At 40.9% G+C, this 20,344-nt stretch overlaps 1 protein-coding gene across 1 annotated transcript in view; it reads left to right on the top strand.

Annotated features, from left to right (window-relative positions):
* Positions 1-945: 945 nt before the first annotated feature.
* IPO7 (importin 7) overlaps positions 946-20,344 on the top strand; it is a 39,827-nt gene continuing 20,428 nt past the window's right edge. The window contains exons 1-9 of the mRNA XM_053391477.1: positions 946-1,178; positions 14,032-14,113; positions 15,469-15,622; positions 16,067-16,225; positions 16,918-17,074; positions 17,348-17,437; positions 17,873-17,967; positions 18,075-18,159; positions 19,293-19,427. Coding sequence (XP_053247452.1) covers positions 1,095-1,178; positions 14,032-14,113; positions 15,469-15,622; positions 16,067-16,225; positions 16,918-17,074; positions 17,348-17,437; positions 17,873-17,967; positions 18,075-18,159; positions 19,293-19,427 — 1,041 coding nt within the window. The 5' untranslated portion in view covers positions 946-1,094. The remainder of the gene's footprint in view (positions 1,179-14,031; positions 14,114-15,468; positions 15,623-16,066; positions 16,226-16,917; positions 17,075-17,347; positions 17,438-17,872; positions 17,968-18,074; positions 18,160-19,292; positions 19,428-20,344) is intronic.

The raw sequence follows: 20,344 nt of genomic DNA, 5'->3' as shown, positions 1-20,344 counted from the left end.
CAGCGCTGGCCCCCGGCCTCTTAAGTGAGATGGGCGCACAACCCTAGAGTCGGACACGACTGGCCCGTACGGGCAGGGGTACCTTTACCTTTTTATGTATGTAGGTGTGTGTGTATATATATATATATATATATATATATATATATATATGCGCACAGATCAGCTGACTGTCAGGCATTGCAAAGCCCCTTTTAAAGTGCCCCCAAAGCCCCCTATTAGCTAATGTAGAATATTCTGAAAGGCAATTTGCACTCTGTACATTTGTCTGATTGAAATGAGGATGGCCCTGCCCACCTATCAAATTTGGCCCGCAGAAGGTGCAGGACATAATGATTTGGCCTGCAGGCTCCAGCTTGACTGGATCTTTTTTTGGGAGAATAACAGGTCAAAAAGGCTGCAAATCAGTAGGATGAGCATTGGGGTGAATTTGATTACCCAAGACTATAAAACCATGAATTGGGCATAGCCATAAAAACACTATAGGATGAATATAGTGGTGATTGATGACGTTAATAGCTTGTGTTTGCATATATGCGGCCAGTGTTCAATACCACGCATGGATGCTGACGGTTGGTTGTCCAACGGTACAGCAGTAGAAAACGCGGGCGGACAGCTCCAAGGCTTGGTCCATCACTTTTTGCTACCCTCCTTCGCATCTGCCTTATCCGAAAACATACAAGGGAGAGTCGTTTATATTTGCACTAATGGAACCAGTGAAACCACTATATTTCCTGATCCTTATTCTACACACGTAGCATCCACACGTTACACGTTGTCCTCGTTTCCCCCCTCTGCACGGCCAATGCTTGCGCCACCCCCGTTTGAGTGGCATACGGGGGCCTGGGAGGAAGCGCTCCGAACGGACTACAATTCCCGTGATGCCCGGCAGCGGCGGCGGCAAGAGCCGAGCGGAAGGCGTCGGGCCTCCCAGCGGCCGCGAGCAGCAGCTCTATCCGGGGCCTTGGCGCGTCTCTCCTCCTTTCGCGCCGCCGGCTGCCGCTGTGGAGCGGCGGGTCCATGTGCGCATCGAGCGGCGCTGCTGCCCCTGCTCTCCTCCGCGTCGCCTCGCCTCGCCGGGCCTCGACCCTCCCGCCATGGATCCCAACACCATCATCGAGGCCCTGCGGGGCACCATGGACTCCACGCTGCGGGAGACGGCCGAGAGGCAGCTCAACGAGGTGAGCGGCCAAGGCGCCAGCGCGGCCCGGCCCGGGGCGGGAGCGGAGCGCGCCAACAGGGGCAACCCCCGCGACCAGGCCGGGCGGCGGGCGGGCGGGCGGCAGGAGGCAGCCCTAGGCCCGCAGGCGCCGACGGAGGGTAGATTGGGCGTGGGAGCCGAGGAACAGCCATGCGGGGCCGGGCGGGGTGAGGGGAAGGCTACGTGCGCGGTGGGTCTGGCGAGGGGAAGGGAGCCTGGCGGGGGGAGCCCTGTGAAGGGTACAAGGGAGGTCACCTCCAAGCTCCGGAGTGAAGGGAAACTTGGCCGGAGGGGGGTGAAACTGGGTTGTCGCGCGTGTCACTTTCCCCGTTCACACGCACACGCGGAGGGGCTGCTGCGGGAGGAGGCCGGTGGCAGCAGGAGAGCCGCCCCGCCGCGCCGAGCTGCCTTGTGCGAAACGTGGGCAGGAAGAGGGAAGTAGGCGGCGTGTAGGGAGAGCGGAGAGGCCTTGCTGACGAAGTGTGGACGGGGCGGAAGGGAAGGCCTTGCCCGTGGTCGGCCCCGCTGTCAGGCCGCCTTCGCGCTCCCTCCAGCATTGTCCTCAGGCACATGGCAGCCTCCTCCACCCCAGGGGGAAGCGTGGCAGGGGCTGAAGCCGCTCCACTGCCGCCACCGCCGCCTCTGGGCAACGAGGCAGGAGCGCCCGATCGTGGCATCGACGGAGTTTTTAAACTGCCCCTTTCGAAAAGTGGTTTTTTTAAAGCGGTAGCCTAGGATGCTGTTAGCCCATATATGGGCGCAACTTCTGAGTTTTTAGGTTAGGCAAGCTGAAAGGAGGTTAGTGGGTAATAGAGCCCTGTAAGAGATCTGAGACGGTCTAGTGATCGGAAGGGAAAGCCTGTTAAGGCTTTTGGAATTAAATGGTTTCATAAGTAATGCAGCACACAGACTTCAGCTGCGAACTGTCAGCTTGACTGCAGGTTAGGAACTTAGTAACTCAGAAACTGCATTTGGGACAGTTTCTGGGCTCCTTTCTGTTCAGGATGTCCCTTGAAGCTTGAAATCTAGTTAGGCCAGAGAAACTTACTCTTTACCAAAACAAGTCTTCTCAAATAATTCCTAAGGAGTAATAGTTACCATGCTTCTCAAATTGAAAGGAGTAACACAACATCAGTATGATGCTGTGTGTTTGAGTGAACAGCTGATGGACTTTCTAATGGCATTTCAAACTACAGTATTTTTATTAAAAGAATAAAGACTAACTAGATGCCAATGTTTGGTATAATTTCAAAAACGTGGTGCCTGCTTTGAAAAGTGTGGTGTTCTTTTAAACAGACAACTTCCAAACATAGCCTGAAAGCTTTGAGGCTGCAGAAAGCAGCAGGAGAACGGTGGATGAGACTGTTTTCGGCACATGGTTTGTGGGACTTTCTTGCACACAATGCTTTCCCTTGGTTTTCCATCGATTAAGCTAACTGAAGATGAATGTACACTACTGAAACATTTGAAAGACCTACATTTTAAATATTAGAATGGAAGGAGGCTTCATACAGACAGTAAAATTATGCCCAAATGGGCTATCTCCTCATATATTTGTATGGCTGACTGACTACCTTATCTGAATTGACTTGGGCCTATGTGGCAACAGTCACATAATTGAGGATGGTAGTCCTCTTCCAGTGGCAGCTTGTATTGTATTGCTGACACTAGGAGAGTCTGCTATGCTTTTCATATTCTTTGGTTTGCAATAGGTCATCTGGCCTGTACTACACACATGGTTCAGAACAGATGTAGGTGATTTATGATAAGGTAAATCACTCTTTCTGGAAAGGTAGAATGGCGATACCTGAGTCACCATAGGTAACAATTGTTTTAGAACCCAGAAAGTGTAGGAAGTGACATCACTATGGAGGTATAAAAGAGACATACTAATTGACCAATTAAGACTGGGGCTTGGACTTGTCAACAGATGTGGTCATGTAGCCTGCAGTGTTGAAAATGAAATGATTGTGTCATGGCTTCAAGAGGAATTGGGGAAAGCTGCTTTTCTAGGTCTATTTTTATATTGTGGTTTTAAAATTATTGCTGTTTGTGAACAAACATGTTCAGTCTATTTATCTACATAGGTTAAAAAAAGTACACCTTCCAATGTTCCATCATAATTTGCTTGTGGCATGAAACTGAATTAATAAACTAACAGTTGCATACAGTTCTGGGAAATATGCTAATTTATGGCTAATATGCAACATTTTGGGTTTTTTGAACAAAAGTAATATACACATTAATATTGTAGTATCAAAAAGATCACTCGTATGGCTGCTACACAACATGTGATAAGCAGAAATTTGGAATTATGATCATATTCAGCATAAGTGCAAAATGTGCTTATAGCTTGAAGCTTTTGCCAGAGGAAATATTGTGATACAATTGAGTGAAATACTGCATTAGAAGTGGTACCAGTTCACTTAATGGTCTAGACTTGCTTTTTGTGCATTGAAACATGATATTATATTGTAAGCTTTAATCAGACTTGCATTATATCATTTTGAATGAACAGCCCATAGTTTTCCTGGCATATGTTTAAATAGCAAAGTCCTCGCCTCTTGTCTGAGCTCTATAGGTAATGGCAAAATGTTAACAACATTGTTCTTCAAATGTAGGTCTTTTATATACAGTAAATGCTCGTTCAGGATGTTTGTCCTGATAAATAATGCCAATAAAAAGATTACAGAGAAGTACTGTGTACACAGGTTGAAACTTTTTATCCTTCTTCTCATGTATATATTAAAAATGTTTTTTTGGAAAGTTTCTTGTCATTTGATTTTTTTTATTCTCAAAGTTGTGAGGTGTCCATCAATATAGGTAAATAAAAAGACTTGTGTATATTGTGCATGCTTTGTTCAATAAGTCTTAATCTGAAAAATGTGCATTGACCCTAGACTAGAGCTTTGTTCATATATTAGGTCGTTTATTGTTATAAGTAATTCATTCAGTATTTAATGATATTAATAGGTTCTAACTATGGTGCTTGTGGATCTTTGAGTTATGCTTATATGTGGTAAAACGAAACTCCAATATGCTCTTAGTAATGGGAACTAGGTAGCTGATCACGTACAATGAAGGGTTCAGTTACCTTAACCATCTTACTCTTAAAAATGGGCTCTCATCTGCTGCTTAACATAGGAATACTGTATAGGAAGCAGTCTTATATCATGCAACAGTGTTAGTCCATCTAGTTCAGTCTTATATCACAGGCTGACAGTAGCGCTCTGGGTTTCACAGAGTCTTTCCTGGCCATGCTTGGTAACATCAAGAAATGAGTATGGGACCTTTTTCATGCAAAACATGTGCCCTAATACTGAGCCACAGGCCTTCACTAAACAGCCCTTTATATATGATTGGAGTAGATGTCATGTCATCACATCACATTTGAGCAAAATAAAATTATAAGGTGAAATTCAGCAATGCACACCTGCTTGTGCTGTATGACTTCATTTCCTCTCCCCCCCTTTGTGCTCCCATAATTTGTTCTGGAGGGTTCCCCAAGTACTTTTCAAGTAGATCTTGAGGGCAGGAGTGAGAGGAGAGGCTTGCGACATCTTTTTGCATCAGCAGAAGTGCATTCTTGGGCTCTGACAGTGTTGGATGCAACTCGTAAGTTTACAGCTGGCCAACAACAACTGAGCAGTAGACAGTTGCAACTGGAATGCAGTGGGTGTCCATTGCTGGACTGGTTGCACTTTGGTTGAAAACCATGTATCAAGTATTGGACTTGAATGAGGAAAATTACCACTCTGCCATTAGTGCTTGACTGACTGCCACCTATATATTAGTTTAACGTATATCATTCTTTTTGTAAATCACTTTGAGGTTTTCTGCAGTCAGGAGTTATACTGTATAAGTTTTATGAAATACATACATACATATATACATATATTATGGAGTTGTGAGGTTAAAATGCTGTCCTGGGTTCTTTAGTTGAAGTGTGTGAGATAAATGCAATAGGTAGCTAAACAGATGTGCAATACATAAGTCTCAAAGTTTAGGATGTGGAAAATCTGTGACCCTTGAGCTTCCATCATCCCCAACCATTATGGTCATTGGTCAGGGATAATGGGAGTTGTAGTCCAGCAACATCTTGAGGTTCACAGGCTTCCCACCCTGGTTTAAGATTATTGATGAAGTGCATAGTGGTGTACTGTGAATAGCGGTCTTATTTAAATATAACTTATATTACAGCCTCGTATGTGTCTGCCTATTCAGACATTATCCTCATTGAGTTCAGCAGAACTTACTTGTAAGTAAGTGTTGAGAATTGTTCTTCAGTTTTCAAGATTCATATAGTTGCTGTGGAGTGTGCCTTTTGTTAGCAATTGAATGCTAATTTTTGCATATTGTGTAGAGTCCTACAATGTAAGGAATCTAGAGCACATTACTTTCTGAGAGCTACTGGATTTCTCCATTGTAATGTGTCCTCCTTGTTGTTTAGTCGTTTAGTCGTGTCCGACTCTTTGTGACCCCATGGACCAGAGCACGCCAGGCACTTCTGTCTTCCACTGCCTCCCGCAGTTTGGTCAGACTCATGTTTGTAGCTTCGAAGACACTATCCAACCATCTCGTCCCCTGTCGTCCCCTTCTCCTTGTGCCCTCCATCTTTCCCAACATCAGGGTCTTTTCCAGGGAGTCTTCTCTTCTCATGAGGTGGCCAAAGTATTGGAGCCTCAGCTTCACGATCTGTCCTTCCAGTGAGCACTCAGAGCTGATTTCCTTCAGAATTGATAGGTTTGATCTTCTTGCAGTCCATGGGACTCTCAAGAGTCTCCTCCAGCACCATAATTCAAAAGCATCAATTCTTCGACGATCAGCCTTCTTTATGGTCCAGCTCTCACTTCCATACATCACTACTGGGAAAACCATAGCTTTTACTATACGGACCTAGTCTAAAGAAGAAAAGCTTCAGTGATAGAGAGCAGAGGTTTCTTAACCCCTCCTCCTCCTCCTCCCTCCTAGCTTATCTCCAGCCTCCACAAAATGTTGGGCTAGTGACAGCTGCCAAAATTGCCTTTATGTGTACTGCCACAGCCTAGTTTCCTACTGGGAGACAGGAAGCACCATCATTCTTCATTGGGTCCTAGACTCCCTCCTGTCCTGCTAGTGGCTGGATAGAATGCAGTTGCATTTAATCTTGTTTTAAATGTTTATGCCCATTTTGCTGTTTGTTTGGGTTTTTTGTTTTTGTTTTTTGCTTGCCTGTTGAAATGTTAGTGTGGAAGAAAGAGAGGTCACTATTAATTCTTCCACAAACTTCAGAAAAATACCTAGGAAGCAATTATACATTTGCTTTGGTTTTCCAGATTTCTTCAAACTAGAAAAAGAAAATGCTTATTAGTAGTAATCCCTCTGATTTCTAGTTGAAGAATGCATTCTAATAATCTCATTCCACTTTCCCCTATCTTCAGACATTCTAAACCTTTTAAAGGTTTTGGAGGTCTGTGTTAAGAAGTAAATAATGACTTGAAGTGATTACTGCCATCAAAAGATGCTAAAATAGAACCTTTAAAAATCTGTTGTAGTTTTTTGTTACTTAGTTAAAATGTCAGTAAACCATGGCAACTAAAAGCAGTGATAATGGTTCTTTTAGTTTTTTGTAGTATCCCACCTTCTATTCTCTACAGGAACATATTAATAACACTTACTATACCATTCTCTTTATAAAAGAAGTTTAGTTGAAATGCCTTTTCCTTGAAACATTCTTATGGCTTAAGTGACTTGCTTGTATGTTACCAAATTATGAAAAATATTTTTAGATTGCCTGTGATTGAGCTTCTTTTTTATTTTTAGGAAGCTGGTGTGTTATAGCTATTATGTTGGTGTAAAATTGGAATGACCCAGAGTGAGCAAAGTGGTTTGTGTGGCTTAAGCTTTGCTTAAAACATTAAATATGATCTTACATAACTTTTGAGTAAGTGAACTTTGATAAGAAATAATACTTCAAATTGTGTTTAGTTCCTGAAAGAGTAGTGTAACATGCGGTGGAGTGGGAAGAACAACTCTGTTAATAAGGTTGCATAGCAAACATAGATTTTAGAAATGTCACTGGATTCCTTGGCTCTTAAACAACTAGGAAGTCATGGCCATGACACAGCATTTTGAGGACAAGGCAGGGTGTTTTATCTTGTTTACTCTTAAACAAGATAAATAGGCTTTCTTTAAAATGTTAGATATTTTTCAGTTAGTTTCAGGTTCTTCTGCACGCATGTGAATAACAATGCAATATGAAATGGCAAGTCTTAGGAAGTAGCTTCCCTCCATTGTTACCATACTGTATTAACCTATTTGAAGGACTTGAATATGTAGGATTTATTCTTGCCTTCAGACATCATTGCATTTCAGTTCTGGTTCTTGTCAGAAATAGCAAACCAAGAAGTACAATACAGGTAACTTCTTTTACAAGGGTTCGGTTCCAGGGGTCCATGCATATACACAAAAATGTGTAAAGGCAGGAACCCCTGGAACCAAGCCCCCTGCAATGTGGAGGACTGCTTGCCCAGCTTTGGGAACCCTCTCGCTTCCTTTGCAAAGTCATTTAAGTGCTTGCCCTGCTTTGGGAGTGAGGAGGGAGGGCTCTAGATCTCTTCCAGAGACCACATGCCTCCTTCCCAAACTTATCCACTAGATGCTGCCAGACAGGTGGGTGGGTGGGTGGAAATAAATAAATGGATAGTGCTTTTCCTCTGCTCTCCGTTTATTATTTATTCCTTCCCCACTCATGCAAAGCTTATAAGTTAAATAACTGTAAGATGCAAGTTACCTGTGTAGTAAACTAAGAAGTGTTTTTAAAACTTAGTGTAACACGAGCTTTTGCATGGAAGGGTTTTATAAGAGAAGTTTCACTATCTTCTCTGTTGATGAACTAAGAGAGACAATTGGGTTGCATTATGATGTAATTTGTGCCACACCAGTGATAAGCCACAATTTGTTCAAGTCTTTCTCTCTCTGATTGTGAGAATAAAAGGCTGGTATAAAGGAAGGGAAGCATACGCAAATGTGGCAATTTGAAATGCTGCTGGACACTTGTATTACAGCAGTTGTTCTGAGGATGCTTAATAAGCAGCATGTGGAAGGAAGAAGGAGAAAGAGTGAAAAATGGGACAATGAGAAAGAAAACCTTGAAAAATTAAGTAGTCTCCATATTGAATGTTGGTTAGAAATTGGAATCTGATCCAGAGAAATCTAGCAAGCATTCATGATCTTGAAAAACAAGTGTACAGAAGATTAGAATGGAAATATTGATTGAAATTCAAAGAAGTTTTCACCTTCCATTTTATTCCCTGTTTTCAGCTTTCCAATTTTAGACAGGCATGTTGTTTATATGCAATATGGTTTAAAACTAATTTTCCCCCTAAAAATGTGATTATACCAAAGTCTGCCTGAAGTTACATTAATAAAAATCCCTAACTTTTAATATGGCCGAGGCTGTAATTGTACCTTATTAAGCATTTTATAATGAGAGAGATTCATGTCCACTGACACAAATAGCAGATGATACAATATCACCTTTTTGCTTGAACTGAATTCCTAAATTAACAGCATCCATTGCATGCCATTTTGCACCTCTTGCTTTAACGTGTTTGCATTTTCCAGCTTTGCAGTTTGTTTACAAGGGCAGTCTTTCTGATTATAATTCTAACAAGTTAAGTAAGGCAGCACCTTGGAAGAGAGCAATATTTCCATGCAGATCAGATAAGAAGCATTGTCCTATTTTCTCTCAGTTATGACTTACCAAGACTTCCTTCATGTCTTAAGTTAGTAACAATAATAAAACAACAACAAAGTCTGATGAATGAATGCATCCTCTATTAAAGAGAAGTGGTTGGCTTAAAGCTAATGCATCTTTTTCCAAATTTGTATCAGTACCATGATAATATCACACCTCTTTAGGTAGCATATTTGAACCAAGATTAGATTGTTCTGGGTTCATGCTGTTCTGCTGAATAGGTTTCTTTTTATGTCATGCCTGTTTGTCACTATGCCAATTTTTTTTTTATATTGGCAGTGAACTAAAAGTGAGTCACCAGTGAGTAGTTCATTATGTTCAAACAACTTGGATTTGTAATCGGCTCCTAAGATGACTCGGCTTTGTCTGGTGGTTAAAGGGAAAATATTTTACAATGAGTTGTCCTAGTTTCTCCATACACACAATGAGGGTGAATGGTGCTTTTGGAAGGTGTGATGAAAAAATCATTCTGCTTTAGAAACTGTTCTTGCCAGTACAGTAGAATCTACTGATCTATACATGCCTCTAGTAAGAGAAGGAAGAAGTTGTCACCCTTTTGATCTATTAAACCAGGTGTCAGGGACCTCTGGCCCTCCACACATTGCTGAACTACAGTTCACACCAGCTCAAGCAAGCATAGCTAATAGTGATGATGGAATATATAGTTCAGCAACATCTGGAGATCCAACAATTCCCTACACCTGCAATAGACCAAAAATAGAAGCCTATTTGAGCATCTTTCAAATTCACCAGAACTCTTCAGCAGGCTAGATGTTATGAAAAAAATGATATAGAAGGAGGACATATTCTTGAATGTGATGAAAAACCAAAATATATAGTTTGCAATAGAATGGAATATGTATTGTGCAGATTTAATTGGGTTAGACAGTACCTGCTTGAAAAGGGGATTTCTGGTTGCAGCATGATATGGTGAAGCAATAGCTACTAATCTCTTTTGAAAAATAGGAACATTAAGAAGCTGGCTTATACTGAGTCAGACAACTGATCTATCTAGCTCAGTATTCTCTACAGTAGACTTGCAGCACCTCTCTGGCATTTTCGACAAAGGATGTTCCAAACCCTACCTGGAGATGATGGAACTTGAACCTGGGACCTTTAGCATGCAAAACAGACGTTCTATTGTTGAATTACAGCCCTTCCTCAGTATAAGATAAAAAATAAAGAAGGCAATTATTCAGATCTGTTTTTAGCACTAATTTTAACACTTGTAAGGTAGAGAACATAAGTGGAGTACTGATGGCAGTCCTTACACTAGCAAAGCTGGAGATGAATTTTAGATGGTGAATGAAATGTGAATGAAATATAAAGTCAATAGTAGTCAAAGAGTAGTGCCACAATGCAATAGAAAAACTTGTCTCATCCATAGAGCTAAGGCCCCTTCAGTGTTAGGTGGCAAAAGGTGATCTTCCAGTTCTATATTTTCTTTTCCTGGATGGTTAATTTTGGTATTGTACAAATCAAGAGCTTTAAAAAGATGCAGATTAATGGTTTCATTAGAACCTAACTACAGTTGTTGATTTATCAGTCCATTTGTAGCAAAGGTGACAGCTGTAGTGGTCACAACACCATGTTATAAGAAAAAACTGCTGCTTTTCCCTTATAGGGTATTCCAGAGCCCGTATAGAGCCCTTCTAAGGTTCCCTATCTGCAGGAGAAAGTAACAGAGGCCAACCAGAGTATACTGTACTGAGAAGCAAAGCGACTTGGAAGCCTGATCTTTATTAAAGGAACTGTTGCAACAGGGTCCCCACTCACCACATGCAGGAGGGAGGAGAACCCTGAACAGTGGTGCACAAGCCCTTATATTTGTTGTTTAGTCGTTTAGTCGCGTCCGACTCTTCATGACCCCATGGACCAGAGCACGCCAGGCACTTCTGTCTCACCACATGCAGGAGGGAGGAGAACCCTGAACAGTGGTGCACAAGCCCTTATATAGACACTTGAAATTGTCTACCCTGTAGTCCAAGACCACCCCCCTGAAACATCAAATATACATCACAGAAGGAGGCGGTCTACAGCAGAAATCCTGTCTGCCAGGATACCTGATAATAGTCACTGATTGCATTACCTGGGCAGTCTGGCCATTCTTTTGTGATGGTCAATACTTTAGTTCCTGAATCCAGGTCAGAAGCTCACCCTATTCATACACAAATGCGGCCTTTTTGTTTGGAAGCAAAAAGACAATGGGAAGGCTTTCTCCATTTGCCTCCCTTACTGCAGAGGAATATTTGAGCTAACTGGGAGAGACAAAATTGTTTCAGGATTGCTCTCCCATACTATTTCAGACACATGGTGTGTGTGTGTGTGTGTGTGTGTGTGTGTGTGTGTGTGTGGTGCATTTAATATATACATGGTGAGTCCTTTAAAAGATGCCCTGTGGATACAGAGTACACATGTTCCACGGGGCCTCTTTTAAAAGACTCACTGTTTGTATTAAATTCACCATATATGTATGCATTTATGGATATTAATATTTATTCTATATTTGAGACCTTAAAATTCTTACAACAATCAAAAGATACCCGTGTTTCCACTACAGCCGACACCTTTGTTGCAAGAGGGCTGATCATTGTAGTTTGGACTCTAATGAAACTAAGGGCTTAGGCTTATAGCCATTGATCTGTATACTCTTCCCCTCCTTCAATACTCAACCTGTGATTTTCCTAAAGTGAGTGCTGGGACTTCTTTAAAAAGGGGCAAGCAGGTGCTTGGAGATGTATTTTTCTTTTTAATATTTGCTGCCAATTGTGTGTGTTTATAGGGCTAGGGATTCTGAATATCTGCGTGCTACTGTTATGTCCCCTTTTAAATCCAGTCTTGAGTGGCTATGGGCATTCTCCCTGCTGCCATTCCCCATTTATTTGTAGCAGGACTTTTAAGAACAATTTCCCCTCTGATCTCTCTGGAGAAACTTTTAAAGCAAACCTTGGAGCCGTTGTTGTTGTTGTTTAGTCGTTTAGTCGTGTCCGACTCTTCGTGACCCCATAGACCAGAGCACGCCAGGCACTCCTGTCTTCCACCGCCTCCCGCAGTTTGGTCAGGCTCATGTTTGTAGCTTCGAGAACACCATCCAACCATCTCGTCCTCTGTCGTCCCCTTCTCCTTGTGCCCTCCATCTTTCCCAACACCAGGGTCTTTTCCAGGGAGTCTTCTCTTCTCATGAGGTGGCCAAAGTATTGGAGCCTCAACTTCACGATCTGTCCTTCCAGTGAGCACTCAGGGCTGATTTCCTTAAGAATGGATGGGTTTGATCTTCTTGCAGTCCATGGGACTCTCAAGAGTCTCCTCCAGCACCATAATTCAAAAGCATCAATTCTTCGGCGATCAGCCTTCTTTATGGTCCAGCTCTCACTTCCATACATCACTGCTGGGAAAACCATGGCTTTAACTATACGGACCTTTGTTGGCAAGGTGAAATTTTGTTTGTTTGTTTGTTCCATTTCTGTGATGTTCCTCTAAAGCAAATATCCCTCTGTGACAAGATCTCTTAATCAGTACTCATGGTTGATAGGTGTAGTCTGAGACTTCCCCCACCCCATCAAGAATAAGATTGTGTTGGTTTCCTAAATTGTTGTTCAAGCTCTTTTTAGTAGTCTCATCTTAAATTCTATAAATTTGTTGAGGAGGAAGATAGCATGCTTACAAAATGTTTCCTGGCACTAGAAGTGTGTAAGTCACTTGCAGTGAACAGCAGGAATTGTCTCTTACACACACCCTAGGACTTTAAACTCAACTTTGATTCATTCTGCATAGATTTGTGTTGCATGTTCCTAATAAACATTGGCAGGTTCATAAGAGTGGAGTATCATGCTCTTGAGATAGAGATAAGGTCCTAGCCACAGGCACAGTGTTCTCAAACCAGGGAAGAGCACCTTTGTGAAATGTGGAGGGGAAGAAGGAATAGCCTGCAGCTCAAAAATCAAATTGTAATAGAGGGTAGAGGAGAAGGATTCCTGAGCTGCCATCTTTCCAGACATGCTGTGTGGGAGGTAGAGAAATCTTGAGTACAGTCAATTCTCAAATTATGTGGGGGGTTATGTTCCAGGGATAGCACATAAAGCCAAAATCACATGTAGTCAAAACACATTGGGTGCGGTGGTGGTTAGGATTGCCAAAGTCTCCCCCCCCCCCGATGCCTGTCTCCTTTCTGCCTTCTCCTTAATTTTGTAAAGTGTTCTTTTTGCCAAGTGTATAAAGCCGAATGTGTGCAAGTTAAATGTGCATATGTTGTGAGTCTACTGTATTATTTTATGGGAGCATGCTTGTATTCCTCAAACTCACTTCCTTCTACAATGTAAGTATGAAGGATTGGTAAATTCAGCCAGAAGAACAACTCTGTTCATCTGAAGGAGTGTGTACCATGTGACTGTACACCCTCACCCACACCCATGGAAAATGAACAGCCTGGTGGGAAGATGGTCTGTGATTTAGCTTCGGATTTCAGGGAAGGAGCCAAGAGTTCCTTATCTGCTTGACCTGCTCATAGTTAGTCTGTCAACATTATTACCCTTAGTCTCATTCTCAAAATCACTTCTATGGATTAGGCTTTTTCAGAAGCATGCACTGAAAGGGTAGGGAAAACACCATACTTACAGCATGCTCAACATCCCACTTGAGATTACAGTGGAGTGGTAAAGGGTTAAGTAGCCTTGGTTCTATGATCTTTATTACACACCCTTGAAGAAAATGCAGGTAATGGAGCAAGAGAAAGTGATGCATATATTTCCACTTCCTGTGTTAAAGCTGATAACATCTCACGCAGCCAGATAGCAGCTCTTAATAAGATTATGCCAGAGTAAAGGGCATTAAATGTGATAGGCATCTCTTCTCCCAAATGGGAAAGTGGGAGGGGGAGGAAAACAGAAGGGAAGCACACCCATAGGAAATGAAAGAGGGGGGAAACTCTCTGTTAAGAGGCTCTGGGTGCTGTTTCTTAAAGAGTTGGGCCCCCACCTCCTGCTGTCTAGCTTTAGTTGAAGAACATACAGCACTCTGAAAACTACAAAGCTTTATTTGTAATGGTTTCCATAAATTATTTTGACATCTGACTACACCGTATTCACTTACTTTACAGGCTCACAAATCAGTGAACTTCGTTTCAACTCTCCTTCAAATCACTATGTCGGAGCAGCTGGATTTACCAGTAAGACAGGCAGGCAAGTATTGATTTTATTTATTTATTATAGTATGTATGCTAATATTATTTGACCGTGGGCAAAAATACATAATGATAAGTAGAGTTTAAAGCTGTTGTAACCTAGATAATATGAACAGAACCCATACGGTCTTAGAAAATAGGTATGGGTGTTTTGGTGGGGGAAAACGCTTGTTCTACCAGTCATCCTTCAACAGTGGTAGAACTAACATACATATTTCTCCATACAAAGCTCTGTGTCTTCAGTGTGCTTATGATTACATGACAGTGGTGTGTTAATATTTTGAGATGAAAGTTCATCTCATCCTCTGCCATTTCATTTCTTTAAAAAGTACATAATGGCAGCTGAAGTAACCTATTTGCTAGAAATAGTACTGCTGGGATAATACCAGACTCTTCAAGCTAATCGTGTTTGAGATGCATGCATTACTAATTTGACTGTTGGAATAACAGCAGGCTATGCACATCATTTGGAGTCCAGTCATGAATGTAGGCATAAAGATTTGCTTCATGCCAGCTGAGGTGTACAAGGGAAATACTATGCTATGGTTCTCTTGTGATATAAGCTGAGCTAAAGTAAGTTCCATAGCATTCTGAAGGCTTTGTTTGCATGGCTTGCAGCTGTATTATATTTTTGCATCATGGTACAGTTACATTTGAAATACTTTGTTTTTACAGTTGGTTTATACTTCATAAAATCTTAAGTTCAATACCAATATGATGAATTGGAAATATAAACATGGATAAAATAATGATTTGTTGAATTCAGTAGTATTGACAACTCAGTCACATTTACCTTAACCTCAGTCCTCAAACATCAGCGCAAATGAGAAAGTTCAGAGTAATTCTGAAAGATTATGTGAAGTTGGGTAGGTTTGACAGTGAATAAATTTCATACCCCTCCAAAGGATTCACTTTTGCCCAAAGGTGACACAGTGATGATCATAGCATAAAAGAGTACTCAAAGTCAGTTTTGAGGATATCCATCAGACATCAGACCTGTATCCCATAATTCCATCACAGAGCTTATAGGGGGCTTGTCTCATCTTAGCTGTACAGTAGCCCTATGAAATAGGTTAGACTGATCGTGAGTGGCATAAGATCACCAAGAGAGCTTCATATCTGAGTAGGAAGTTGGTACACAGGTGTCAGTTGTGACACTGTGACCACCTAATCACACTGACACTCTCCCTTAGATATATTCTGAGGTATGTTAGTCACAAGCTGCTGCTTAATCTCCAAATATGTTTCATTTGGGGTTTTTTTTTAATATGTGTTAATCAGTATTACTACAGAGACATCATTATCTTAAAAACGGGCTTGGACAATATTAATATTGAATGCTTCTCTTGACAGGTGTTATCTACTTGAAAAATATGATAACTCAGTATTGGCCTGACCGGGAAACTACACCAGGAGACATCCCACCTTACTCAATACCGGAAGAAGATAGACATTGCATTCGTGAGAATATTGTAGAAGCCATTATTCATTCTCCTGAGCTCATTAGGTATACTCTGAGTCATGATCACAGAGCACACTCTTTCCCAACTCTTTCCTTGTTATTTTAAGCCTTCATTGTCACTAGAAATTGTAACGATGTTGCTATGATCTCAAATAAATCTAGGTAGGTGCTGAAAAAGGTATGAACACGACACCCATGTAATTTGGTAATGAGGCAAGGGAGGCGATCTAGCTGTATCACTTTGGAGAAGCATGGCTATTTAAATAAATTCATTTGTGTGCATAAAACTATTGTAAACTGCCCTGTGATCCTTGGATGAAGGGTGGTTTAGAAATTTATTTTTGTTACTTAATTATCAATTCATTAATAATAAACTTGAAATTTCATTTAGTACAACATTGCTTGCTCACTTTAATTAAGAATTCGGTTATCCTACAAAAAATCCCAGCTAATGCATTGTAACAATATTTTTGTAACTTCTTGTTCCAGGGTACAGCTTACTACTTGCATTCACCACATTATCAAGCATGATTATCCGACTCGCTGGACTGCAGTTGTAGAGAAAATTGGCTTTTATCTTCAGGCAGATAATAGTGCCTGTTGGCTTGGAATTCTTCTCTGTCTTTATCAACTTGTGAAGAACTATGAGTAAGTTTCTGTCTGTCTTATAAACCCATAGAAGAGCCACATCAGTGATGTGTGGTCCCAGTTCTCCTTGTAGTTTACACAGCTAGTTCCTAGACAGTAGAGTTGTTTGAATTGTCAAACTGAGCAAGCTGTGGAATCGGCCCATTTTGATAATTGAAGGGAAGGTTGCAAGTGCAAAGACTACTTCCATCAGGATCCCTGTACTAGCCTTTTATTTAAAGTGTCTTAAAGTTCAGAACATGGTGGGTGCTGCTTCCCAGTCTCCTCTCTCCTCCCAAAGTCCTTGTTCTGTGTCCCACCATTTTACTTAAATTTTATAATCCTAGATGATTTACAAGTGTCTAACCTGCTTTCATGAGAGGTGATTTTAAAAGTTTAAATGTCTGTCCCAGAGCATGGATTGGAGCACATTACAGAGTTTTATTGCTGAAGCTACACAGGTTTGGTCCTTGGGACATTTCCTGGGAACTTTAATTAAGACGCTTGAGGACCTTGGAGGAGGACTAGGATGTACCTTGTCTAATTGCAGGTGTTCACTTCTTCAAAGTCATGCTTCTCCCAAACATTAAGGAAGTCTGACTGCCACACTCTGTTGCACTAACCCACCAATCTAATGGTGTCCCTTGACATCTTTATTTTAATCAGTGTGGCATCTAAATTCTTTCTAATGTCAGTTCTCCTCCTCCTTAAAGATATAAGAAACCGGAGGAGCGGACTCCTTTGATAGCAGCAATGCAACACTTTTTGCCTGTTCTGAAGGATCGTTTTATCCAGCTTCTCCCTGATCAGTCTGATCAGTCTGTCCTTATCCAGAAACAGATCTTCAAAATTTTCTATGCTCTTGTTCAGGTAAGAACATTTTTTGCATTCCTAGTGCAATATTGCCTTAAATAACGTATCTACTGTCTGAAGCTATTTTTCATCAGTGCTTAGCTAAGGAAGTCAGTGACTCATTTGGGATTATTTTCATCCAGAGTGGGTTTTGTAGGCTAGTTCGTTTTGAGCTTATTTTGGTCTCTATCAAGGGAATGCCCCCTAAGAACATATTCACATGGAATATATTTTGAGCATATTTTGTAACCATTGCTTTTTTGTTTGTTTGTTTGTTTGTTTGTTTAATAGTACACATTACCCATGGAACTGATCAATCAGCAAAATCTAGCAGAATGGATTGAGATTCTGAAAACAGTTGTGGATCGAGATGTACCAGCTGTAAGTGCTTGTTACATTCAGGCCAGCCAGTTTATGAGCATGCAAAGAAACCATATGTGTAAGCTGAAGCTTTCTTTATAGTTTTTGCTTCTGTATTTCCCACATCCGATGTGGTAAGCTACTTTTCAAGTGGAACTATTGCTTGTCTTATCAGAAGTGGGTATTGCAGTGCTGGAACTGCAAACAGTGTTCCCAACATGTTTGTGGTTCCCTTGCTTTCATGTGACCTGTTCCTTTTGGATCATCTGAAAACATAAATGAATTTGAAGGTATTTGGGGGCCCTTTTCTATATGCTATTTGTCCCACTAGAATATATACAGTATTTTGCCTTTTAAATAATTGCATGGTATACTTTAAGCAAAGATCCTAATTTCTCAGAACCCCCCAAATAATGTGAAGTACTCATTCTGTTAATCTGCTATTGGTTCCTAAAGGAAACCCTTCAAGTGGATGAAGATGATCGACCTGAATTACCATGGTGGAAATGTAAGAAGTGGGCACTGCATATATTGGCTAGACTTTTTGAAAGGTAATGCTTTTCCTCAATATTCCTTTTCATTTTTTAAAAATGTAACTTTTGTGATGATGTGCACAATATATTGCAGTATTATATTGGACTTTTCACTAATACAACAGGTATGGAAGTCCTGGAAATGTTTCCAAGGAGTACAATGAGTTTGCAGAAGTTTTCCTAAAGGCATTTGCTGTTGGTGTCCAGCAGGTAGGAAACTCTCTTTCAAGTCACATGCTTGATTAATAATTACTTGCGGTTTACCATCCTTTCCCCCCCTCTTATTTTTCTCCAAATACGAAAGATTATACTAAGCTTGCTAAGAAAACACTTGAAATAAAAGTTCTGTCCCCGTCTCCCCGTCCCCAAAAATAAAGTAGGAACTGCTACTGCTTAAAAGGGTTTGATCCCTTGTTCTTGGTGTTTTGCACCATTTAGTTTTGGATTACCAAGGTCTTTAATGATGGTATAGATTAGAGGTGAGCCTGTTGCCCTCCACATGTTTTTGGACCACAATACCCCCCACCATTGGTCCTGCTGACTGTGGTTAATGATAGGTGTTGAAAGTCCAACAACATGTGGACTACAGGTTTTCCATTCCTAGTATTGAATGAAGCTTGAGTGACCTGAGGTCATATATCAAGTCAGACTATTTGCCCACCTGGCAAACATCTGAGTTTCAAATTGTGAGAGGGTATCTTTTCTCTAATACAGCTGTACCTTGGTTGTTGAACGCCTTGGTACTTGTACGTTTCAGCTCCCAAACAATCGAAACCTGGAAATGAGTGTTTTGGTTTTCGAACTTTTTTTGGAAGCCAAACATCCAATGCGGCTTCCTCTATTGTTTCCGGCATGCCTGCACAATAGGAAGCTATGTCTTGGTTTCCGAATGTTTGAACAGACTTCCGGAACGCATTTTGTTCGAAAACCAAGGTATGACTGTATTGTGATATTGGATATTGAATGTGGGATCTTCTGCATGCAAAAGATGGGCTCTACCACTGAGCTATGTCACATCTCCAAAGGGGAACATAATTTGTGAGACCATAATCAAGTTTCCTTCCACATGAATTGTTTCAGTGCTCCTGTTACTTGCAAATCATGTAGGGATGTGCTGACCATTGCTGGTTTATATAAACTACCAGAACTGGTGTTATTGGCACAGTCCAAAAGGTACAAGCTCTCGTTTCCTAATTCCTTCCCATGCTAATAGGCACTTTCTAAATCATGTGTGCAGAAAGCTGTGACCTAAACACAACCTAAGGTTAGTTTTTAGCAGTTATCAGCAAGATGCTTTAATCTTTAGAAACAACCAACAGCAGTTGTTTTTTGCTTTTTTAAAGGTTTTGCTGAAAGTGTTATATCAGTATAAGGAAAAGCAGTACATGGCTCCTAGAGTTCTGCAGCAGACACTGAACTATATCAATCAGGGGGTGTCACATGCAGTCACTTGGAAGAATCTGAAGCCCCATATCCAAGTAAGTTCTTTTCCCATCCTCCTCTCTGAATTGTGACTGCATAACAGCATGAATACCTTAAACCTTTTTCTAGCCCTGTGTATTTTGAACTTGAACTTGAACTGCTTGCTATGTTAAGCGGTTTTAAATTTGGTTGTATTGAAGATAATGCTCAGTAAATACCCATAGTTACTTTGAAAGCCATCAATTAGAAGAAACTTGGTGTGCCAGAGAAATTAACTACAGAAAAATACTTTAGACCTCTTGATTCTAAGTATCTTTGTAATTTTTAATTTATTTTATTTTTTGCATATTTGAGACAATTGTATATTTTTTCCACAGCAGTAAAACTTCAGAGTTCATTAGATTATTTTTCTTTTCCCTTAAATATTTTTTAAAGGTATTGGCATAGATATTTAATAAATAATAATATATTTCGCAGCGATTTCATACTGTGGTATCATATGAAGCCAAAATAAATCAAATTTACATATAGTAAAAGTAACCATGTTGGCCATAGAAAACACTGAAAATCCATATTGGGGCAGTACTTTGAGTAGGCCAACCAAATTGTCATGAAATAAAGTGCAAGCTTTCAAGTTCTTGAGAACTCTTCATTGCACTAGATTACCATCTAAGGTGGTGGAGAATATATAACCAATGGTATTGCTGTGAGTCTGCATCTGGACAGAGTCTTAAAACAGTGTGGCAGAGGATCTAATACACATCCAAATGATGTTCTTTTAGGTGTTATGCAATTATCAGGTTGTACAAAAACTGTTGGCAAGCACCGGCGTAATAACGGCTAATTCAAGTTTTCATTTGATTTATTTAAAGTTCTGATTTAACTTGTTCAGCTTATGTTGTAGACTGCCCTGAGAACCTTTTTTTTTGATAGGGCAGCCTATAAATGCCAAACATGCTTCTAACAAATTATA

Source organism: Podarcis raffonei, chromosome 1 (genome assembly GCF_027172205.1).
Source record: "Podarcis raffonei isolate rPodRaf1 chromosome 1, rPodRaf1.pri, whole genome shotgun sequence".
Lineage (NCBI taxonomy): Eukaryota > Metazoa > Chordata > Lepidosauria > Squamata > Lacertidae > Podarcis > Podarcis raffonei.
Note: the sequence above shows the minus strand (reverse complement) of the source record. Positions and strands in the feature narration are given on the sequence as shown.